At 39.1% G+C, this 25,962-nt stretch overlaps 1 protein-coding gene across 2 annotated transcripts in view; it reads left to right on the top strand.

Moving 5' to 3' along the window:
* Positions 1-25,962, top strand: part of SH3RF1 (SH3 domain containing ring finger 1) — a 177,075-nt gene that overhangs the window by 109,344 nt on the left and 41,769 nt on the right. For both annotated transcript variants that reach the window (XM_045798678.2, XM_087866578.1), the window contains exons 3-4: positions 1,575-1,850; positions 2,638-2,733. In XM_045798678.2, the coding sequence (XP_045654634.2) occupies positions 1,575-1,850; positions 2,638-2,733 (372 nt within the window). The remainder of the gene's footprint in view (positions 1-1,574; positions 1,851-2,637; positions 2,734-25,962) is intronic.

The following is a 25,962-nucleotide window of genomic DNA, read 5'->3' as shown; positions in this document are numbered from 1 at the left end:
TAGTGGTTTACGTACATTAACTCACAAAATCCTCACAACGACCCAGACAAAGAAATTGAGGCACAGAGAGGTTAACCTTCGCAGGGTCACACAGCTAGTTACGTGGCTGAGCTAGGTTTCAGACCCAGGCATTCTGGCTTCTGGAGTCTGTGTTTCCAATCCCTACCTGAAACTATCAAATCATGGTCCCATGAGCTATGTTCCAAAAGTTGGTTTATTACAGTACTTGTCAGTTCTCTGTCTCTGGCTCGATTGCTCTTGCCATCTTTCATAGTGATATTCGTTTCTGTGTTTATTTACTGTTATTTCCTCAATCCTATCTTGGGAAATATTGTTATATTATGATAACCAGACTTCAAGAAATATGTAATAAAGTAGAGAATGCAGTAAGGCATCTCTGTGAGAGCAGACAAAAATTAGAATCCTTCCACAGAGTTGGACACTGAAGGGAATATGACTAAAGTTCACAGGATTGTGAGGCACCAGAGTTCCTGATGGGCATTTCCCTTCTGCAGAAACCAAAGGGCACAGCAGAATTGTTTATAAGATTAGGTCACAGCCAGATAACTGGAGTCATGCTTTCATAGGCAAGATCTTAAGGCAGGGTCCAAAAGTCAGAGGGCACATGAGGGTTTCAGAACTTCTGGAAGGCTCAGCTCCTGCCTCCTCGGGATATTGACCTCCAAAGCAGCTCTCATTAACCAAACGCAACATCACATGGATCAAGCCAACACAAGATGACTGCCAATAGCATTTTGAGAGCCAAGAATTGGCTATTCCACTTAAGCCAAACAAAAACATTTAACAAAAAAAAGTTTGGCTTAGGAGTAGGCCAGACTCTAAATCTCTGACTAAAAACCAAAGTAATTTTTTAAAACTATATTATGAAGTTCTGTTGCCTCAAGGTATAAAACTTCAATCCATTTTTTGGGGGGAGTGGGGAGATAGAGGAGCCCAGGGAGAGGGCAGTACTATGAGTAATGCTTCCTATTACTCTACTTCATTAGAAAGATTAGGCTGTAAAAAAAATTTTCAAGTAGTTTAGACCTGTGCTTTGCACATAGCTGTATGCCTGTCCCCTTCTATTTCCCACTGTAATGCCTGACACATGCTTCTTACCATGGCCATCTGTATCTCACACCTCTAAGGGCTTGTCATTGCCTGATGGACACAGCAGTTGAACCTCTTTTAACACGTTATTCAAGACCCTCCATGAGTTAGCTTCTGCCTACTTCTCTTACACTCTAGATTCCATAATTCCTTGCCAGGAACATTGCATTCTTTATAAAACTCCAGTCCCTCTGCATAACAGGTTCCATGTCTTTGCTGGTACTGTCCCCTCTGCTTCGAATGCCTCACTCTTTTCCACCTCAGCTTTGCCTGGCTAACTCCTGTGTATCCTTGAAGAGTTGGCTCATGTGTCACTTGCTCCGGGAAGTGTTTCATCCCCCCCCAACTAAACTCCAGAGACCTGCACGCTATGTTGAGTTGACCTTGACTAACAATAATAATACAGTTAAATTTTCAGACATTTTTGGACCATCCTTTAATTAAAACTCCTCTCTTTCCTTCAGGGTATACCTCAGTTACCTTGTGCCAAAGCGTTATACAACTACGAAGGGAAAGAGCCTGGAGACCTTAAATTCAGCAAAGGTGACATCATCATTTTGCGGCGACAAGTGGATGAGAATTGGTACCATGGGGAAGTCAACGGGATCCATGGCTTTTTCCCCACCAATTTTGTGCAGATTATCAAACCGTTACCTCAGCCCCCACCTCAGTGCAAAGCACTTTATGACTTTGAAGTGAAAGACAAGGAAGCAGACAAAGATTGCCTTCCATTTGCAAAGGTAAATTTAGAATGAGATTTTCTGTTTGCCAGCTCTTCCTTTGGACCGGGATACACAGGAATATAGCTTGTATTTCCTTTTGTAAAAAGATAAAATAGTTTTAGTATTTCACTGTGCTTTAAAAAATACTTGGTAGCAGTTTTCTTAAAGTCACAAAAAAGTAATTTTGTGCATAGGCTGTTCTTATATGAAAGATAATTTTGGTTGATGCTCTAGGTGGTATCATTTTCATATTTAGAGCCTAAATTTAATTTTAAGCCACTTTACAGGGTGTGTGTGCCACTCAGGGATTTTAATTTACTGAATTATGAATAACAAAATGAAACATCATTATTTCCTTATCTTGTACATAAATTTCTTTGCTGAAAACACACGGGAGTATATATACTGAATTGATAAAACATTTTAGAATTTTAAGTAGATAAACAGAATAGTGTTTTTTAATAAAGGAAAGCAGTAGGATATGCATTTAAATGGGCATTTGCTATATTATCAGAGAGAACATAAGAGCCTGAGAATCAATCTAAAACAGAAGTTCAAGAGCCTGGGATGGGTAGCATTTGAAGTTGTAATAAGTAGCCAACCCCTGTGTAGAAGGAGTTCATAGTTTTACAACTCTCTGAAAGGACCAACAGTTTGATAGTGACGGCTTTGGATTCATGTACTAAAGATATGTCATAGCATTTTAATTCATGTACTCTTAAAACTTGAGCCCCTTCATTGAAAAGGAAAATTAAATGATGGGCTTAATGGGATCAAGTAGACTAATAGTTTGCTGTTTCTCTAGGATGATGTTCTGACTGTGATCCGTAGAGTGGATGAAAACTGGGCCGAAGGAATGCTGGCAGACAAAATAGGAATATTTCCGATTTCATATGTTGAGGTAAGTAAATCTGTAGAAAATTTAATCATGTTAGTACTCAGCTTAGTAAACAAATCTCTTATGCATTGTGGGTGTTAAGAAGTCCTCCCAGGGGGGCGCCTGGGTGGCATAGCAGTTAAGCGTCTGCCTTCGGCTCAGGGCGTGATCCCGGCATTATGGGATCAAGCCCCACATCAGGCCTCTGCTAGGAGCCTGCTTCTTCCTCTCCCACTCCCCCTGCTTGTGTTCCCTCTCTCGCTGGCTGTCTCCCTCTGTCACATAAATAAATAAAATCTTTAAAAAAAAGAAAAGAAGTCCTCCCAGGGGCACCTGACTGGCTCGGTCGGTAGAGCGTGCAACTCTTAATCTCAGGGTCATTGGGCGTGGAGCCTACTTAAAAAAATATTTTTTTTAATTAAACAAATTTTTTAAAAATTAAAAAAGAAGTCCTCACAATCATTTTTGCAATATATACACACAGCAAATCATTAGGTTGTACACCTTAAACGAATACAATGTTATATGTCAATTACATCACAATAAAACTGGGGTAAAAAAAAGAAAGACAAAAACCTAGCCTGCAGAAGGAGGAGAAGGAGGGGAAGAAGAAATCATCTTCACAACACAAAGCATCAGGAATGCCCTCTTCCAGATCCCTGGATGGATTAGGAGAAATTGCTCCATCCTGCCGACAATTACTGAAGACTCTGAAATGTTTGAAACTCTTTACTGTGTCCCCTTGCTAAAAGCATTCCTGTGTCTTGTTAAATGTTACTGTATGCTTCCTATCAGTACCTATATTGTTTCCAGGTGTTCTATTCCATTTGCCAGCTTTGGAATCAGAAGGTTGATAAAATTTTTAGTAAGGGGGGAGTTGAGTGTATGATTGTTTGCTTATTTCTTTCATTATCTGCCACATCATCAGAACTAGAATGGTGATTTGCAGAGTAGGCCTCTAATAAACATGACATGAATGAATGAATATTCCCCCAAGTTATTCCAGCAACACCTTAGTCCCCCCTCCCCATCCCTTTTTAATCAGCTTTACTCAGAAAGGTTATGGCCAGCCTGACTCAGTGAAGTCTTTAGAGAGTATGTATAACATGGTTCTATTATTTTAAAGAATAACATAAATTAAAAATGAAATAAGATGTTACAACTTATAATAGGCCTGCGTTACATCATATGTCATAAACATTCATGTCCTTTGGTCATAAGAATTTCTTGCTGAAAACAAATTGAAGCCATTTTTAAGGAATGAAACACAGTGCAAACAACCATAGAAAGTTAGCTGAGGTCACAGAAGGATTCTGGAAGAAGTGAGTTCTTAGTGGATATCTGTGTGATGGATAAATAAACGTTAACCAAGAGAAATGGAAGAGGGGCATTTTTATGGCAAGAAGGACATCCATGCAGGAAGACTGGCATGTGCAAGAGCCAAAAAGTAAGAGAGAACAGATTGTTTGGGGGAGCTGAACGTAATTCTGTCATTTAAGATATCAAAGCATGTATCTTAAGCATGTAAAAAAAAGAAAAACCACCATTACTTATTTTTCCATCTTTTTATCTGAGGCATTTGTTTTGGCATGATTTTGAAAACTAAAATGACAAATCGTGTCATTATAGTTAGCACTCAATTTTTCCCGTAGATGGTAAGGTTGCCAAAGTTTTCATTAAAAATCAGTTTGACTACCTTATACCCATGGAAAAATAATTCAGACCATGTATGAGCCTTGAATTTTATTCATACCCTTCATATGTTCCTGTTTATTGAAACATTTTTTCTCCTTTGAAAGTAAACAACAGAAAAAAACCTCTTAATTCTCGGGCAATCCTTTCTGTACATTATTTATATATTCTAGCTGTGGGTCATGGAAAATTACAAGCATTTCCAAGTATTTGAATAGTTACACTGAAAAGCATGGGTAAGCACAAGATTAGTAATGAAAGCTTGTCTTTACTTGTTAGGTATTATCAATATTACATGCCAATGCTTGGTTTGTGATACATGAAAAAGGATTGCTATACTTTTGTTATTGAGCAGGTGTCGAATTGTGCAGATAGGCGTAAAAGACCCACCCCTGGCAAATCCAGAGTCATTTTGAGTCACTCAGGTTGTTAGGATTATTTGTTCTAACTTAAGTTGGAAAGATAAACTGCCCAAGTGGAAGGTATTTTCATTCTTCTGCCTCCTTTCTTTCAAATGAGTATTTTTCTCATTTGAACCAGAATTTTGCCAGTTGAGATGAGATATACAAATCATCTATCTCTGAGAGACTATGAACATTTCTTTGATGTCAGGCCATCAGATTGAAGTTTCTGGTAGGAGCAGACTGTCTGGGGATTAGTAACACCTGGTTTAGCCTTCAGGGGAATTGAGGGGAGGTGGATTTCAATAGCAACCTACCAACATTCAACTATTTAAGTAAAGTATAGACTGTCTTACAAGGCAATTTTAGAGGGGGTAAAGCCAACTGTAAGGAATCAAAAACTGAGTGTTTTTCCTGAAATGGTCCTCTTGCTCTGTAAACCACATCAGGGTCCAGACTATCATATATATATATATATATATATATATATATATATATATATATATAAAAACTGTGTGACAAAAATCCAATTGTAAAACATTTTCTTGTATCTTATAAATATACATTTAGGTCTCCGTGATTGTTAGGTGCTTTTGCTTTTTTCACAGTGCTCCAAAAACTGTTACCTTCCCCCCTCCCCCAAATGTTCTGAGAGGATCAAATGTATAACATATTTTGAAGGGTCTGGCACTGCTATGTTTTATGCATAGTGGTTTGGAGCTCAGATTAGACTATAATCCAGAATATGGCAGAGTATAGTAATGATCAAATAAAAGAATCTCACCACTACATATAATGAAAGAAATGAGTTCGGAATTGAATTCTGACTCTCAGAGTGACATCTTTGATCTCCACAGGGCTGTCAGCAGAAGTTGGAACTCCCCCTCAACTCCTGCTGGTTGGCTTTGCTAATGGAAATGCTGAAGGAACTTGGTTGTGGCAGAAACTCTACACAGGATGGGCTTAGGGATAGGATTGTGGACCTGGAGTAGAATCATGGGTCAGAGGTTCAGCTGTGGAATTAGGGGGTGGGGTAAATTCAAAGGAGCTGAGCATTAGAGGTAGGTAAAGAGAATTGAGCGGGAGGATTGAGATAGAAATAGAAATGCTGCTGGAATAGTTTGCCCTCCCTTCTTGTCTTCAGAAATTTCTCTTCTCCCTCAACATCCCATAACTGTGTAGTACAACCTGCACCTGTATTAGAGTAAGATAATAAAATGGTGTTGTGCTATAGCCACGAACAAATGACCCTTTATAAAAGTACAAAATTCCTCACGGTTTGAACAGAGTGGGAGCCTCTGGTTGAGGAGAGTGAGTAGGGCAAAGAATGGCTGTATAAATGGCCTTGAATTCTTCCCTTGGAGCCTTTGTTTAAGCTCCTAAGATTGGGGTTGAGCCATAGAGGTTGTGGATTCTATTCTGCTTAGACAGGATCTGCCTAGACTTGAGCAAGCTGGAAAGTTGGAAGGGGTAGGGGTCTCTTAAGGAAATCTGGGGAATTCTTGAAGATACCATGCCAGGATATGTATAAAAGGGTATATTTGTTAAGGTCTGAATGCAGTATAAAAAAGAAATCAGTAGCTTTCTTCTTATTTGTTCAAAAATACCACTCTTCTGCAAAATAGGATGGAAGGCTTTAACAATGTCATTAATTCAGAGCTGACTCATTCAAGTTTAGCAGTCGTTTGAACAAGTATGACATGATTCTTAGCAAACAAAAAAGTTTGAATGAAGTAAATGCTAAATATGGGATTTGGGATGTTTTTCAACCATTGTGCATTGTAGGTTCTGGTGAACTATAAATTTTTAGTAAGTTTATCATTTTATTTTGATTCTTAGTCATTCATTTGAAATATCACTTACCCAGTTTTTTTTTTTTTAACAGCAACAAAAAATTATTTAGCAACCTTCTCCTCTGCTATAGATGTAATGTAAAAATAAGCATTCCTTATGTGCGGATGGCATGAGGTAGGTATGGCCCAATAGACAACTATGCATACTCTTTAGTTAGTGCCAGAAAGAAGGGCTATGTTTCTCATTTTTTAGATCTCTGATCAAATGTCACTTCTTCTGACAAACTTTTCCTCACCACCTTAAGTAGTTCTTCCTCTTCCAGTTGCTTTAATTTACACATCTGGTAGTGTGATTGTGAGGAAAAACTTGGACTCTGAACCCAGATGGCTGGCATTCAAGTCTTTGCTCTGCCACTAAGTGTCTAAGTGATTTGAATCCTTGTCTCTTCATTTGTACAATAGAACCACTTCATAGGGTGCGTTAATTCCAATGATACTTATAAGCAGTGCTGTAGTGCCTAGTCAGAGCTGTATAAGTGATAGCTATGATTGTTATCCCCATTGTTATTATTCCTTTATAGCATTTTATATTCTCTTCAACTATTTTAAGTTACTTGTTGTTGTGGTTACTGTCTCCCTGCCACATTAGGAAGTGAGCTCCTGAGGGTAGCACCTTATCTTCTTTCTGGTTTACCTTGGTCCCTTGATGTCCTTGTATAGCACCTGCCCATTGTAGGCTCTCAATAAATATTGGTTCTATGAATGAATGAGCAGCCTAACAACCTTTAGAGTGAAAAGTTCTAAACCAAAACCAAATTGGTTTTTAGATATTGACAACTTTTACATTTTTCACCTAATAACTCCCATCATTCACTACCTGGGCATCTGGTTCATCATTGATTTAGTGTTATTTCACAAAGTTCCATTTCTCAAAGCCTAAAAGGTCTGTTGTGTGACCTTAGTGAGATCTTTTTTTTTTTTTTTTTTTTTAATTAACGAGGTTGGGTGAGTATTTGGTTGTGCCTACTTTAGAATTTTTTCAGACTAAATAATGGTAACCATATCCTGTGGATTAGATCTTGAAGCCTCTAATGATTATATATTTCTAATATAGAGATGACTCCCTAATACTTTCTGAGATGAATTTTTACCTGCTTAGGATTATTCCTTTGGCTCCTTTGAGCAGAGCTGGGTAATCTTATTGTCAAGGATCGTCGTTTTTTAAAATAACATTATTGAGTTATAAGTGATATACAGTAAACTGCACATATTTAAAGTATACAGTTTGATGAGGTGTTATTTGCTGTTTTCAACTTCTAGGAGCAACCCACAGGCAAATTCTGGGAGATGTTTCCGTGGCTAAGGAAGAGAATTAAGTGTTATCAGCCTTAACAGGGGGAAATCACATGTGCAGGTCTCAGAGAGCACAAGTGGCCTTAAGGATAGGAGTGTTCGCTTTCTCCTCTACAGAGTCAGAGAATTGGGAGTTATCATCTGTGCTCCAGGAAATAAGAAGTAGAGGTTTAGGTACGTAGTTGGAAGTTGCCAAGGTGACTGACCCTTTAAGGAGCTCAGAATAGCAATAACTTTCTTTCTTAACCTAAAGCCTTTGCTCTAGAGAGTAATAGGAGCAGAAGACCAAAATAATAGTCTTTTTTATTAGAAAGCGATAGAGAAAGGAGAGAGGGTGTTGGGGAGAGGGGCAGAGGGAAAAGGAAAGAGAGAATCCTAAGTAGTCTCCACACCCAGTGCCTGAGCCCAACCTGGGGCTTGATCTCACAACCCTAAGATCATGACCTGAACCAAAAGAGTCAGACGCTTAACAGACTCCACCACCTGGGTGCCCCCAAAATAGTAGTTTTTGATTATTAATCTTAATAATGAGAGTTGATTGAGCAGTATAAGAAGATATTCTGTCATCTGTATTTTTCAGTGTATTCTTTTCCTTTAAAATTACAAAGTAAAATGTTCAGTAATTGAAATTTTTTTTTTTTAAGATTTTATTTATTTATCTCGCAGAGAGAGAGGGAGAGAACAAGCAGGGGGAACTGCAGGCAGAGGGAGAGGGAGAAGTAGGGAAGGCTCAGCAGGGAGCCCAATGCGGGGCTCAGTCCCAGGACCTTGAGATCATGACCTGAGCTGAAGGCAGATGCTTAACTGACTGAGCTACTCAGGCACTCCTGAAATCATTTTTAATAAAACAAATGTAGGAAAATTGGGGGGAAGTTGGAGAGAACTATATTGCTTCACATCCAAATTTCCCCTTTAATTCTGAGGTAAATTAATTTTTATAAAAGAAACTTAGAGAAATTGTTGGAAAGTCAGAGAGGAAGAATTACTGTGTTGCTTACCACACTTCTTCCTTCAATTCTGAAGTAAATTTTTACAAATGAAATTTAGAGATATTGTTGAGAAATCAATAAGGTAGAATTATTCCGTTGCTTAGCATCATACTTTTGTCAATTGAAAAATACAGCAAGACTGAAGGGCAAACCAGAGGCTTTTATTTGGGGTCTGAGAACTGCAATTCAAGAGACACAGATTCGAGCAGGAATTGAAAATGTGTTCCAAAGTGGGGAGAAAAGAGGAGGGCTTTTAAACGCAAGAGGGGATTTCCAGTAAAGCCACATAAATTGTTTATCAAGAATTATGATTGGTGCTGACAGGTTGAAGCTATTCTTATGTGTACATGATTGGTTGCTAAGGGCTATCACTAAGCAAAAAGTCCATTTGTAAGTAAAAGAAAAAAGTTCATTTCTCTTGAAATGGAAGAGTTGCAGCTGGTGCCCCAGGATGCTTGTGGTTTGGCAGTGCCGTATATTTTAAAGCTTACCTTTTCTTTCAGGTGGGGACATGCGTAAGCCTTGCTTCCTAAATGGCCTCCCAGCTCCATTTGAAATAGCTCTCCTAGCAAGCCTGACTCCATTTTGATGCTTCTTTCACATTTCTCCCCTTTGATTGAAATCTTTCCTTGGAAAGATTTGATGATCAACCAGTAGGTCATCCAACATTACTATAGGCATCCTCAGCTCTAGGAAGGCTCATTCTTAGAAAGTTATGTCCCACAGAGGAACGAAAGTAAAGGTAGGGTGATTGGTATGTTTGAGGAGAGCTTATGACCACATTTGTGCAACAGGGAGGTTGTCAGGAGACAAGGCTTAGGCATTGTCCTCACTTGAGCAGTTTATCAAATTTATGATAAGAGTATCAAGAAGTCCAAGTGAGTAGGTTTGGCCCATCGTTTGAAGCTTTTGAGCAATAATTTTGGTTTCCTCAATCATGGTACAACATTGAGAAAGGCAAGGAGTTAATAGTTGCACTAAAACAAAGAATGAACAGATTAATAAAACAATGAGTAGTAGTATTTGTAGTCCCTTTCTTAGAATGGTCCCCATCCCGTTTGGAAGTCAGCTGAATAAATATGTCAGTCTAAGGTTAAACCAGCTTGTTATTCCAGGGGAATGAGTTCCTTTTAGGGATTTGGTGAGTTTGAAAAGCTTAGTTTTCTCTAATTCCACCTGGTGGGTTGTATAAATCCAGGTGCAACAGGAAGTGTTTGCGATAGCACAGACCCCTCCTTGGGCATCCAGTAGGTAGTCTAAAGATATGTGGTTTTCAAGGACCACACAGGAAGGAAAATCTAAAGATTTCTTTTGAGCTCTAATGGCTTTAGCACTTGATCTGGCCATTCTTTCTATAGTTTGGGATAGGTGTCATATCATGTATTTGTTCCATGCAGTTCCTATCCCAGCCAGGAGCAAAAAATTCCACCAAACTGGGCTGTTTCTGAAGGGTTGACCCCTCCAGGGAGGTCACAGTCTTGGGAGTGGCCACACCTGTTGTCATATACAGAGGGATCTTCATCAGGGTAATCCTCAATTATATTAAGGACTTTCTTTGTCTTCCTGGTTTCTGGGAACCTTGAGTTATTAATTTAAGAATTGTGAGTGGAGTTGTTAAGTAACCCAGGAGACATTGTCCAGGGAGTCTCCAACTATCTAAACAATCAAATGTCTATGGTTTATTTTTATATGCACAGACAAATATGAGTCCTGAGGGTACACAAAGTACACCTGCCAGTGTCTGGTTATTTATAGATTCGTTTACCAGTTTGGAAGAGGGCATATGATCAAACCAGGGATCTGTGTGTAGGTTAGTGCAATTATTTTTTTAGGCATTGAGTGGCTTGTTTGCCTAGCCTGCAGATCTCATTTCTAGTTGGGAGAAGGTGTTAAATAGAGGGCCACAGCAAGATATACTAGGAGGATATTTATTTTTGAGTGAAACCATTGATAAAGGAGAGCCGATGGATATTGTAGGTACTTCTTCAGATAGGAGGAACCTCAAAGCATGGGGGATTTGTTTTGCCTGGCAGCAAAATTATTTTGACATGGTAAGTGGAGCTTGAAGGGGTTGTTTGATTTATGGTGCACTTCAGAAGGGATGAAAAATTATTGACAGGTATAACAAAGGGATCAGCTGTTTTACTATGGTTGGTAAGGGGCTGATGATGACATATCCAGCAATCAGATAAGTTTCCTGCTTTGGCCATAGTCTGGGATAACCAAATAAAGGTACTTTTATGCCAAGTTTCCCTGTGGGCTGAGGACAAAATAAGTAGGTTTAGGGGAATCATCTTTGGGTATAGTAAAATCAGGACTCTTTAAACAGTTAAACAATTGAAACTAGGAGGAATAAGAAGAAATCAAGCAGAGTGCAGTTGTGACTGTAAAAAAGAGTAGGATACCAAATATTTCATGAATGTTCATTGGCTAAAGAGTTTAATATACAGGCCTGGTCCGGATTCTTGGAAAGCAGTCTACATCAGGTGTCATTTGATTCTAATCCTGGCTGGGTGGTCTTCAAGGTAGTCTTGGGCTCGCTGAAGACTTTTAATTTGAGGTCCCCAAAGGCTGGGGATGATCCTTCAGGAGTTGATGCCCTTTTAAAATGAATCCATGAGTCAATACCCTTGAGTTTACCAGCACAAGGATTGGTTAATAATTTGGTATGGTCCTTTCTATTGGAGCTGTAAGGTATTTTTGTGGAGATGATGTTTCCAATAAACATAATCACCAAGTTGGAGGTCATGGTAATGTATGTCTTTGTCTCCCAGGAGTATGCTATGAAATGATTGCTCTATGAGCTAGCTATACATTAATTTTGAGGGCTTTTATGGGTTCCTTGCAGTAGATTAAAGGTCTTCTTTTAACAAAAGTGGTTCATGTATTACATCATCTTAGGTCTGCCAGTGATCATTTCAAAGGCTGACAACCTTCTTTTCTGTAGGTGTGGACCTAAAGTTAAGCAGTACTAAGGGCAGAGCTCTGGGCCTACGCACTTTAAAGGATTCTGTGGGTTTTGCCAAATGATTTTTTCTAATCCTGTTGGTACATTCCACCAGTCCTGAGGACTGTGGTGGGCCACATTTTACAGATGGAGTTGCATGATCAGTGAAATGGAAACCTCTGTCATTATGGAGCTCTGAGGGAATTCCCCAAGCAAAAATACTTGTTTTCTAATAGTATTTTGCCTAGGGGCGCCTGGGTGGCACAGTGGTTAAGCGTCTGCCTTCGGCTCAGGGCGTGATCCCGGTGTTATGGGATCGAGCCCCACATAAGGCTCCTCCGCTATGAGCCTGCTTCTTCCTCCCCCACTCCCCTTGCTTGTGTTCCCTCTCTCGCTGGCTGTCTCTATCTCTGTCAAATAAATAAATAAAATCTTTAAAAAAAAATAGTATTTTGCCTACTGGTGAGGCTGTGGCTCTGTGGCATGGAAATGCTTCTACCCAATGAGAAAACATACAGATGATTACCAGTACAAATTTGTATCCCTAAGAAGGCAGCAACTAGATGAAGTCTATTTGCCATAAAACAAAGGGACCTTTGGTATGAATGGGTTTTCTAGGGTTATGTTTTGGACAAATTCGACATTTCTTGTATAGTTGAGAAGCGGCTTTGAGATATGGCTTCCAGTAGTACTGTTTTCCCCATAAGAGCATTTTGTCAGTGTTTCAATCAAGTTAAGTCATGGATATATTTATTGTTAATAGAGGGAAGGATTGGCCATCCATTTGGACCTACCCATAAATTGTTTTTGGTTTATTTTTTTTTTTTAGAAGATTTTATTTATTTATTAGAGAGAGAATGAGAGAGCGAGAGCACGAGCAGCGGGGAGAGGGAGAAGCGGGCTCCTTGCTTCCCAGGACCCTGGAATCATAACCTGAGCCGAAGGCAGACACTTAACCAACTGAACCACCAAGGCAGCCTGCTTTTGGGTTTAAATTTGCATCCTTGTTCAACAAATTTTTTTTTTAAATTTTGTTGGGCAGACACATGTGCTGTTAGAAGGTGACCCATCATATTGATAAAGGACTCAGCTAAGGTTAAGGACGTCCTGATTATATTAGGGGGTGAATTGAGGCCTGCTCTCTTGGCAGCGGTATCAGCCAAATGCTCTCCCTTACTTTCTTCTGTATTTGCCATAGAGTGTGTAGGAGTTTTTATAGGCTAAAGATTTAGGTAATTGAATGGCTTCTAAGAGGTTTAAAACGTAAGTGCTATTTTTTTTTAATCTTTTGTCCAGAGGAGGTCAGAAAACCTCTTTGTTTCCATAGTATTACAAAGTCATGGGTAACACCAAAGGCATATTGACTGTCAGTATAAATATTGGCAGTTTTATTTTTGACTAAGACACAAGCTCAAGTTAATGCATGAAGTTCTGCCTGTTGGATGGAAGTGGTTGGGGCATTGAGTCAGCTTCAGTTGTTCCATTTAGGGAAACAGTTCTGTAACCAGCCTGATACTGACATGTTTCATCTTTTAGGCAGGATCCATCAGCAAAACAAATTAATTCAGTATTTTCAAGAGGGGTTTCCTGTAAATCAATTCAAGGAGTCAGCAGCTGGTCTGTCAATGTCAATCATGAGGAAGTTCATTTGTAGGCAAAGGAAGAAGAATAGCAGTGTTTCACGTATTGTAGCGAGCAATAGTAACATTCGAGGGGATAGTAAAAGAATTTCATAGGAGGTTAGTCGGCTTGTGGATAGATGTTGAGTGTGATGGGATTTAAGCAGGGCTTCCACCCAGTGAGGTGTACATCGTCAGTGGTGAAATAGTTTCTTCTACATGGGGTGAAAGGTTAGTGGTGGCAGCAATTGCCTGTATGCATGGAAGGAAGCCTTTGGCCACTGGGTCTGGTTGTTGACTATAGTGCCCAGTGGGTCAGGGTTGGGCTCCATGTCATTGTATTAAAATGCACACCGCATTTTTCTTTTATGAACAGAAAGGAAGAAGAGTAATCAATAGTTAGGATGCCCCAGGGCTGGAAGGTTGTGTAGGCTGCTCTTTATCTTACTAAAGGCTTTCTGTGATCCTGCTGCCCATGTAAAGGTCTTTGCTTTGTCAGCTTATGAAGGAAATATAAAGGCTGAGCCATAGCAGAGAAATTTAGTATACAATTTCTGCAATATCCTGCCAACCCTAAAAATCCTCTGAGTTGTCTTTGGGTTTTAGGGGCAGGAAAGGTCAAGATAGCTTGAATTCTGTTGGGATCCAGAGAAGGCTGTGGTTAGTGATCAAACGTTCCAGATACTTTGAGATTTACAGAATTGAAGTTTTTCTTTAGATACGTGGTGTCCCCTTTTTGCTAGTTCTTGAAGGAGGTGGAGACTGTTCTTGAGAGATGCCTCTCCAGAAGTTGAACACAGGAGGAGTCATGTACATAATGTAGAAGGGAGGACTGATATGAAAATCCTTGTTGGTGATATCTGCCTTTAAGATTTGAGAAAAGTAGGTTAGACTTTCAGTGGAACCCTGAGACATTACTGTGCAAGTGTACTGTTGTCCTCCCAAATGAAAGCAAATAGCAACTGGCTTCTGGAATTGATAGGGATACTGAAAAGGGCAGTACAGAAATATATAACTGTAAAGAATTTACTTTCTGGCGGTATGGCTTAGAGCAAGATGGGAGGATTAGACACACGGTGCGGAGATATAACTGTTGCTTATTGCTCTCAGATTTTGGACAAACCTCCATCCCCTTGCATGAGGTTTTTAGACAAGATAGGAGTGTTTCAAGGACTTGTATGACAAACAGTGAGACTTTGCTTAATATATTCCTCAATAATGGGCTTAATTCCTTGAGTAGCCTCTGCATTTAATTAGTGAATATTAGGCAGGGGCTTATTTTCATCAATTTGTAATTTTATTGTTAGTACACAATGAATGCAGCCAATATCAGTTGCATTTTTAGACCATAATTCAGGTAGAATAGAATCTAAGAAGGGATTTGGTTCAGTTACAATGACTGAGAAGACTGGGATAGCTATGGACAAGTCCGCTTGAGGATTGTCAGTTGGGGGTTGAAGAAGTTCAAAACCCTCTTTTGAGAAAAAGAAGTGTGAGCTTTTTACGCCTCAAGGAAATCTTATCCTAGTAGGTGAATAGGGGCAAAGGGAACCAAGAGAAATTGATGAGTTCCTTGAATGGACCCATGCTGAAAGGGAATAGGAAGGAATTTGGAAAGAGTCATGGATTGACTAGAAACACCAAGCATTTGTATAGTTTCAGTACTCCAAGAAAGGGGACAGATGAGGCTGGTGGGGTTGAGGACTGAGTGTAGCTCCAGTGTTTATTAGAGCCTTAGTTACCTCATTCCCAATAGGTAAGTTTATTTTCCCCAGTCAGTTAGTCAAAAGCATGGGAAAAATCCCCTTTTGATACTTGGAGCATCCCTGTTGGTGGTGGTATTTAGGTTGGAATCCCTGGGAGGGATTAGGGTTTCAGAGGCTATTAGTATTCTAGGAGCCTCTTAGTGGTAAACAAAATTTTTCCCAGTGTCTGGGCTTTTTACAGTAGTGGCAGACCCCTTTAAGGGATGGCTTGCCTGGTAGATTTTGGAAGGCAAGTTTGGTTGTTAAGTGTTGTGTTTGTAAGCTCATTATTGGGTGGCTTGAATTTGGGTACTTAAAACTTGGGTGGCTTTTTTCTTATTTTTTCTTGGGATCATTCGGCTAACTGTTTAGGCAGGTTGACTGGCCTGTGAGGATCCATACTGGCTTAGTTAAGCTGCTTAGGTTAAACAAGTGTGCTTAGTTCTTCATTGAACCTGTTCAGAAAGGTTGAGTTAAAAAGGGTGGACATTTCATAATTAATTGAATCTAGACAAGAATATTCTTTTTAGATTCTTTCAGGGAGATTAATCATAAACATCTTCATCAGGTTTTGAGTACATTGTTGGATCTTTTTCCAATCAATAGTTTTAGGAAAAGTTTAGGAATCTCATTATAAAGGTTTTTTTTTTTGTTTTTTTTGTTTTTTTTTTTTTTGCTAGTTTGAGAACAGTCGATTGGTCAGTTGCTCTCCACTTACTGAAATTCTCAAAAGGATATTTCTAATTTACTATGTCCATCCATTCTTTAGCTCTTCCTTCACCAATGAGCATATGGTATCAGTTGGTAAAGATTGGAGTAACCTAGTTGGTAAATTTGGATCACTAGGTTAAATTCCTTTGCAAAGCTTACAGGATTATATTTGGGATCTGGGAACTCTTTAGTAATAGCCCAGAGTTCTGTTTTTCCAAAGAGTAGAGGTCACAGAGGGGGCTCCTTGAACCACTTTATTAGGTTTAACCTTAAAGGGAGTGGCAAAGGCTGGTGGCTCTGGATCTGAGTCATTATTGCAAGAAAGTCCAGCTAGTGAAGGATAGAGAGGTGGTGGGCAAGCAGGATGAGGAACAGAGGGAATATAAGCAGAGACAACAGAGGAGCCTTTGGAAGACTCCTTCAGTTTAGTAAGTCTCTGAGACAGCTCAGAATTAGCCTTGGTTAATTTCAAGTTAGCGTTCTGCAGGGAAGCAATTTTGGAAGTACTTATGCATTTAGAGGCCTTGAAATGTCAATGAAAATAAGCTTCCCACTTAGGCTGTTTTGTCTTACAACCTCTTTCAACTGGCTGCACAGACAAACCAATTTAGGAATTTCAAAAGAGCCCCAGGGGGCCAGTTCAATTATAAGTTATCCTGAGTAATAACTGGTCAGCATGACAAACATTTGCAGGACAAAGGTCCATAGTTTTTACACACAAAGCCAGCAAGAGTTCCAGAAAGAGACTGATGAGTAGCCTTCTCTTTAGAGAATGAACTACCCATTTTAACAAAGAGTATGTACTCACCAGAGACAAAACAGGAAATTTTACAAAGGGTGGCAACCCAGGACACCCAAATAGAGTCTGAACCTCAACTGAGTTTGGGAGATCCTGGACCAAAAGGACTACTACTGCAACCTGAAAACGCTGAGGAAGTGACAGAGCACAGTGAACTCTTGTAGGCACCTTACTTGAATCCAGAGCTCCACAGTAGCAGCAGGCACTTTGGATCCCACTTCTGACACCATGTCGTGTCAAATGGGAAATGCAGCAAGACTGAAGGGCAAACCAAAGGCTTTTATTTGGTGTTTGAGAATTGCAATTTGAGAGAGACAGATTTGAGCAGGAACTGAAAATGTATTTTGAAGTGGGGAGAAAAGAGGAGAGCTTTTAAAGGCAAAATGAGGATTTCCAGTAGAGCCACCAGAATTGTCAAGAATTATGATTGATGCCGAAAAGCTGAAGCTGTTCTTATCTCTACATGATTAGTTGCTAAAGGCTATCACTAAGCAAAAAGTCCAATTGTAAGTAAAAGAAAAAAGTTTATTTCTCTTGAAATGGAAGAGTTGCAGCTGATGCCCCAGGATGCTTGTGGTTTGGCAGTGACCTATATTTTAAAGTTCATCTTTTCTTTCAGGTGGGGACATGCATAAGCCTTGCTTCCTTAATGGCCTCCTGGCTCCATTTTAAATAGCTCTCCTAGAATATCCACTTTGTTTTGATGTTTCTTTCACACTTTCAATTTTTAATTCTGATAAAGGAACACATTGGAGTAGTTTGTTTTTCGCACTGTGGGCTCTGTCTCATAGTGCATGTTTTCTTATTTTCTGAATGTTATCAATTTGATACAAATAATTGTTGCCTAGGGAAAAAAAACAATTGTTGTCGTTCTGCCACAATAATAGAGGGGAAAATGAGCATGGGTTTCTGAATTTCTAAGGGCAAAAGAGGGTCTCCTCTGGACTCCAGCAAGACCTGCTTAATATAGATAGCTAGAGGCAACTTGACTAGACTCAGTCTGACAAGGAGACCGTTAAATTAGGTAAGGAACTTTATTTAAGATGGTTTATGCTCCATCTATTATTCAGTAGCCTCTTTCTAATTTAAGAGTTTCCTTTTTGTTTTTTATCAGGAAAACACTCAGGGAGCTGAGATTCTAAAGATCAGTTAATGTTTATTGAATTCTCACTGCATAAATGCATGGTTTCCAGTACTCTGAGTAGCTTTAAAGAACAGAAAAACACAGGTCTCCTATAGTGCCTTCATCAGAGGCTGAGGCTAATGACCAACTGGTGTCTCACATCCACAGTGCTTTCCCGTGGAACCCTCAGATTACTTAGTGTAGCCATATCCCCCTAGACATAGCCAGGGCCCTCGCTAAGTTGATCTACTGATTGTTCCTGGAAAACATACCTTGAATTGCTGCCTTTACAGCTCATCTGGGATATTTCTTTGTCAAGCTATCTGTAGAAAGTTCACTTTTTTCAAGGTCCAGATGAATACTGTCGTTTCTCTTGAAGTCCTCCTTTTCTAATTCTCCTATGCAGAAATAAAACAGAACAAAACAGCCTCCTCCTTGTTTCGAACTTCTGTGATACTCAGTTTGTACCATTATAGATCTAAAATCATAATTTAGTTAATTTTTCCCCCCTCTTTTAAACAAGTGTCTTGTTTAGGGACATACCCAACCAGTAATTGAGAAGTGAATTGTAGTCTTTATTCTGCTGTCCATTGCTGCCCCACACTTCTGCCCTGCGTTAGCCTTACAGCACCTGTAATACTAGTGCTCCTAATACTGGCACAGAATCACTGTTATTAGCCAGTTTTGCTTAAAAAGTATTTAGGACATTTTGATTTTTCATCAAGAATAATGACAGCTTTTCAAATTCTGACACCTAAAAGGTTAATTTTCAGAAATGACTCATTATTCAACAATTTCAAATATGTGAGCTTGCTTTTTTTAAAAGAGAAACCACAAGTTAATTAAAACCATAGTTTGTTAAGGCCTTTAAATTTTTATTATTATTTATTAAAGTGTTATTGTATTACTTACACATCCTAAATTTGGTAGTAACTAAGGTGTTAAGAAGGAAAAGAGATTAATTTTCATTAACCAAGAGTTAAGTCCTTTCTTCTATCCTGAAGAAGATTGAATGAATCTTCTATATTATTTTGCACATTTGTGCATGTATGGAGTATAAGGGACATGAACAGAAGCATCCTGATTATTAAACCACTGGGGAACAAGCTTCTCTTAAATGAAATCAAATATATTTCTGGAAAAATTTTTAAGTGTTGTAAAACAGTATTTCTTTTAAAATAGTGTTTAGTGGCAGTGTACCTATTAGGCTTCACACGCGTGTGGAGCAAAAATTTCTCTATATGCTGAGAAGAAGGAAGATCTTAAACAAAAGTGCAAAGTCATGATGGTCAGTATTCTCAGTATTTGTGTAAGATTCCTTTTTGGTGATTAGCCTTCCTCCCTACCCCTTATAACCTCTCACTGCTTCACATGTTCATACACACACACACACACACACACACACACACCCCTTCAGGTACCACGGCAGGAGAAATATTTGTTCACTGTTCATTAACTGATTACGTGTCACTGTGGAATTTCTGTCAGTGTGTAGTTTCACACTGACAAATTTTTACTTAGAATTTAATGACAATTGCATATTCTTAACCTCCTGATACATATTCCAGATGTGGTATTACTGCATCTGGTAATGAGGTCCTTGATAATGAAATGTGTCATTGGAATGTATCCTTTTGGTTTATAGACATTTCTTTTTTTTTTTTTTTTAAAGATTTTATTTATTTATTCGACAGAGATAGAGACAGCCAGCGAGAGAGGGAACACAAGCAGGGGGAGTGGGAGAGGAAGAAGCAGGCAGGCTCCTAGCGGAGGGGGCTCGATCCCATAACGCCGGGATCACGCCCTGAGCCGAAGGCAGACGCTTAACCACTTTGCCACCCAGGCGCCCCTATAGACATTTCTTATTTGTGGTGTGCTTTTGGTGAACAAATACCAAATAGAGACGCACACAAACCTAGTGTATTGTTAGAGTCATAAGCACAGAGAACTGAACTGAGCCTGCTTTTAAATTATCCGTTGGTCTGTCTCTCTCCTCAGCATCATGATAAGATTATAGATCTGTTGCTTCAGAAATAACAGGTATGACTGCCTCTTTAGCGTTAACCTTCAGGGTAGAGTTTTCCTCTTTCTCTAAATCCTTCTGCATGTGTGCTGCTCACAGTCTCCCCCTCATCTTGGTGGATGAAGTGTTTCTCTTCCTTTGAAGTTTCTGTCTCCTCCCAGGCCTTTCATTCTCTAGGAACTTGGTCACATCATGTGTATTTTTTCTGTTCTGCATTTTAGTTATTTGCTTCTGCCCCGCCCCCGTCTCCTCCTTAATGTAGCAAAATGAGCAGCTTTTTGCTCACCTCAAAATTATTTTGCTTGACTGCACTCCCTTTAAGTTATGGTTCTCCCTCGTTTCTTCCTTTCCTCACCAAAATTCTCACAGGAATCACTTACACCTGCTCAGTGCCTCTCTTTTCCGATTACCTTCGGTTAGCCTTTGGCTACTTCAGTCCCTGACACTGCCCTCCTGCCTGCTGATTAACTGCCTTTTCTTAGCTCTGATTTTGTTGTTTCATCCTTCCAGTGACATCTACCACTATTTTTTCTCCCCCCCCCCCCATGGTATTAACCATCACAACCACCATTTTTAATCTTCCTGAAACTACTTGCCTTTTTCATTTCTGGGATATTGGTTGGTTGGTCTGGGAAACTTTGCAAGGTCCTTCTATAGCCTGAAATGCTGAGTGCCTTTTGCTTTTCCTCCAACCTCTGCTATCTTCCATACTTTTTCTTCCGTAGGTCAGAGAACGCCAACTAGTGTGACCGCCCCCTGCCCCATCACGACTTTCGTGCTTGGCTTGCAGAGTGGGTTTGTTTTAATTCACTCTTAAGATAGAAAAATCAGGAGATTTTACATAGGCCTAAATTTCTACTTTCCTAAAAAAAAAAAAAATCAGCTGACACCAGCAAGTGGCTGCCACTTGAGAGAGGACCCACACTCCCCAGTGCACTGTAGAGTTCACTGTTCCATGTTGGTCTCTGTCTGGCCTTCACTCATTGACCTTACCTGCCCGAGGTCCACTGCCATGTGAATTTTGCACCTCCTACCCTTAATGTTAGAAATCTATCTGCTATTTTCGAGGTCTCTTTTCTAACAAGTCAGAGGGGATGTGTCTTTGTGTCCCCCTTTCCCCTAAACAGTCTGTGCTGGGCTTATAAAAAAAAAAAAAAAAAGAATGAATGAAAGGCTCCATTAGGTTTGATTGTGGTCACCATGGATCTGAGGGCTCTAGCTTGACAAAGAGGTGTCTGCCTCTGAGTATTTTGAATGGGATATTTTTGTTCAGGTTGAGAAAAGATATCAGTACTTTATATAAGTAAAGTAAAATAAAAAGTTTCAGGAATAAAACTTTACAGATCATTAAGTCCAACTTCCTGTTACCTATGGCACATAGGAGACACACCTAAGATAAAGTGACTTGCCCAGAGCAACAGAGAGAGAGAAGGATCAGCTGGGATCCCTCTGTGAATTGTGAGAGTAACTCAACATTCCTATAGAGCTTTAAAGGTTACAGAGCACTTTAACCTGTATTCATTTTTACCTGGGGTATGCAGAGTGATATTACCTTCCCCATTTTATACAGCTAAGGAAACTGAAGTCATGGGGGAATTTAAATGGTCTACCCAAGATTACTCGGCCAGTGAGGAGAGACCTGACTCCAACCCAGAGCTTGCAACTTTACATTCCCAGCTTTTCCTATGGTTTTCTTGAATGATCCTTTATTTAGCTCACTAAGCTAAAATTCATTTTAGGCTTTCAGTGAAGTGAACACTCCCTTTGTCCTTTATATTTCAGAATCAGAAACCTGAAAAAGAAAATTCTAGTTTATTTATTATTTAACGGTTCAGGCCAGCAGAGGTGAAGATAATGAAAACAAGCAAGGAGCTAAGGAGCTGATGTCTCACCTTCCTAACCTAGTGCAGTGGGGCAGTTACTATGAAAATCCTTTTCCCTTGGTAAGACATCATGAAGGTTGTATCAAGTCTGTGTTTCTCACTGCCCTGCTGCATAAAGGAGTAATGCGTGTTACTAGCGAACTGCTTCAGGGCTCAGGAGGCTTCAGGACTGTGGGCCAAGGGAGGTCAGGCGAGAAGTTTCAGTCATCCTTTCTCAGTTCGGCAAATTTGTTATGCTTAAGGAGCCTCCAGAGACAGCCACCTTGGGTGCAGTTCCTCTCCCCTCAGAACCCCCTGAGAGTCTACAGCTGTGCTATGTATGTGTAACTACTGAGCACTTGAGATGTGCCCATCCAGATTGGGATAAGTCTACAATACACACTGGATTTAAAAAAAAAAAAAAAAAAAAAGAATGTAACTATTTCAATAATTTTTTATTTTTTTAATTTTTTAAAATTTCTAAAGATTTTATATATTTTAGAGAGCATGCTCATGCAAGAGAGCAAGGAGGAGCAGGGGGAAAGGAACAAGCAGACTCCATGCTAAGTGCAGAGCCGGGCATGGCGCTCTATCCCATGACCGAGATCGCAACCTGAGCCGAAATCAAGAGTCAGAGGCTCAACTGACTGAGCCCCACAAGCGTCCCTATTTCAGTAGTTTTTTTATGTTGATTACATGTTGAGTGATAATATCTTGGATAAATTGGATTAAGTAAGATATATTATTAAAATTAATTTTACCTGTTTCTTTTTAAATGTGGCTATTAAACTTTTAAAATTACACGTGTGGCTCATATTATACTTCAGTTGGACAGTGCTGGTTTAGAGAGAGCCCCTTCTTCCCTTGATAGTTGTAAGAGACTGACATTTTTATTCTTTCAACAAGTATTTACAGAGCCCTAAAAGGAGCTGTTGGCTGAGGGAGGCTTTCAGATCAATTTTAAAAGACTCCTGAATAATCCCTTCAGTCTTTCTAATTATTCCTTTTCTGTGGGGGAGTCTTCTATTATAAATGAAGACTGAGCTTGCTTTTGTATTTGGATCATCCAAAAACAAAAATCTTGTTACCTAAATGGCAGGGAAGAATAGAAGACTAATGGCAATACAAATTCCTCATTGCCGTTACATAAAAACATTTTGCAAAAGAGTATGATGTGAGGCAAAATATTTTTGTTTCTGCTAAGAGGAGGTAAATGGCTTGAATTTAGATCCTATAGCATTCGTTCACTGGTATTATTTAAAGTGTCTAACTCTCTGGGGAAGGAACACTGGACTGAACAATGGAGCAGAACACCAAAGCATCTTTTTAAAACATGGCTTTATGAAGGTGCATTTCAAAGCAGTGAGGAAAAGGTGGACTGTTAGATAAACAGTGATGGGCCAGCTCCTGAACCAAGTGGTTAAAACTCGTGCTATCCTCACCTTATTCTTTACACAAATGTGCACATGGTTTGAAGATAGAGATGTAAAAAGAAAGAAAAAAAAGGAAGGAAGGAAGGAAAGAAGGAGCCATAAAAATACTAGGAAAAAAGTGATTTTCTTTTTATAAATAATGGAATACAATTTTTAAAGCATAGTAAATTGAGAGACACCTGGCTGGCTCAGGCAGTGGAACATCCGACTCAATCTCAGGGTTGTGAGTCTGAGCGCCGTATTGGGTGCAGAGATTACTTAAAAATAAAATCTTCAGGGGCACCTGGGTGGCTCATTTGGTTAAGCATCTTACTCTTGATTTCGGCTCAGGTCATGATCTTGGGGTTATAAGATCAAACCCTACATTGGGCTCCATGCTGGTTGTGGAGCCTGCTTGGGATTCTCTCTCTCCCTCTGCCCCTCAACCCCCCACTCACATGTGCACCCACACTCTCTCTTTCTCAAAAAAATATATAAATAAAATGTTTTTTAAAAAATCTTTTAAAAATTAAATAAAGCATGGTAAATTGAGATGACATAATGGAAAAGATTGATAAATCTGGCACATAAAATAAAAAGGTATGTATAACAAACATACCAAGTTAACAAATTGGAACAATATTTCTAATTTGATGGAGATATATATATATAATATATATATACACACACACACATATTAAAGAATGGTTTATATAATATATGAAGAACAGTTATAGATCTATAAGAAAAATACTAACAACCCAATAGAAAAGTGGCTAAAGTGTGGTAATAAGCAAGTCCTAGGAAAAAAATAGATGTTTAATCTCATTGACAAATAGAGAAATACAAATTAAAACAGTATAATATAGTTCGTTACCTCTCCAACTAACATTTTTTAAATGATTGATAATACGTAATACTGTTAACAATGTAGGGAAACAGAGACTGTTTACTATTGGAGGTACACCTTCAGTTTACACAATGTTATATGTCAAATATGTTATAATAAAAAGTACACCATTGGAGGTGAGGAAGATTGACACCTTTTTGGAGCACAATTTGGCAATATCTTTCAAAAGTGTTTTAAGCCTATACTTTGATCTAATAAGTTCACTTTTAGGAGTTCACCCTGCGGATATGCCTGCACAAGCATGCCGAGATATATTAAATGAAGACATCTCTATATAGTGAAATACCATGCTATCAGCCTGTCTCTGTTGATACAGAAAGATGTTCATGAGATATTGTTAGAGAGTAGCATATACTGCTTGGTTTCATTTGTGTTAGCAATTAATAAAATAGATGCACATTTAACGATGTCTACATAGAAAATATATGGAAGGATATGTTCTAAACTGTGAAGCTTAGATATATCTGGGAAATGAGGGGAGAGGGATGGGGGAAACTGGCTGAGGCTTTTCACTTTTTTACTTCATATTATTCTGTACTATTTCCTTTGTAAAAATAACGAACATACATTACTTTTATAATATGTTTTTAAAAGTTTATTTGCCTTTCTTAAAAAACCTGTTATGCTCAAGGGACACCTTAGTGGGTTGTGAATTAGAATAGGCTCCTTCCTCAGACCTACTGTTTATAATTCTCTGGTGCTCAAAAACTAGACTGATTCATCTGTAAAGCTTCATATCAAATAGTGACTATTCAACTTAGTTTTCACTAAAACTTTTTTTCTCTTCTTAAAAAATGTAAGTTCCTTCTTTTAAAAAGGTCATATTCTCTTTATCAAAGAACACAGCTATGTGCGTACACAGATTATTTTGATATTTCTTCAACTGCCTTGTTATCATTTTTATTATCAATATTTTGTCAGTATTTCCTTTCTCATACTTATTTACACTTCTGATAATACTCCATCTAAATTTTAGAGTTTCCTAAAAGCAGACATTATGGTTTTTAAGAGATTAACAAATCCCATTTGTCCCTGCTTTAGCTCCAGTATACTGAATTTTACCTTATAGGCAACATAGGCCTCATCAGATATTCCTTACCGGGTGCTTGGAAGAAGGTCTATTAGGATACAAATTTATTTTGCAGGTGATGAGTACACTCCTAAACTTAAAGGTCATGGTTAGATAAATGTCACAGAAAGCCTAGACTAGTGAGCTCAAACAAACATTCATAAATGAATGTTATCAAAATTCCATTAAAAGCCATCAGATCCTTGCTTTCCTGTTGATACTGAGGGTTAAGTTACACTTGCAATAAAAGTCTCTTTAAGTTTCTGCCCAATTTACTTAATGCCTCTACCAAATAGTCTTGACTTTGTGATTTTCTCCGGGACTTATAAAGGCAGCAGATAGCATTTTTTTTTTTTAAGATTTTATTTATTTATTTGACAGAGACAGCCAGCGAGAGAGGGAACACAGGCAGGGGGAGTGGGAGAGGAAGAAGCAGGCTCCCAGAGGAAGAGCCGATGTGGGACTCGATCCCGGAACGCCGGGATCACGCCCTGAGCCGAAGGCAGATGCTTAACGACTGCGCTACCCAGGCGCCCCGAGCAGATAGCATTTTTTAGTACTAACCTCTGCTGCTTCAGAAGTCCAAAGTAATTTTATTTTATTTTTTTTTTAAAGATTTTATTTTATTTTATTCGACAGAGATAGAGACAGCCAGTGAGAGAGGGAACACAAGCAGGGGGAGTGGGAGAGGAAGAAGCAGGCTCTTAGTGAAGGAGCCTGATGTGGGGCCTGATCCCATAACGCCGGGATCACGCCCTGAGCCGAAGGCAGACGCTTAACCGCTGTGCCACCCAGGCGCCCCCCA

Source organism: Ursus americanus, chromosome 13 (genome assembly GCF_024610735.1).
Source record: "Ursus americanus isolate L20-20 chromosome 13, mUrsAme1.1.p, whole genome shotgun sequence".
NCBI lineage: Eukaryota > Metazoa > Chordata > Mammalia > Carnivora > Ursidae > Ursus > Ursus americanus.
This window is presented reverse-complemented; position numbering and strand designations above follow the sequence as displayed.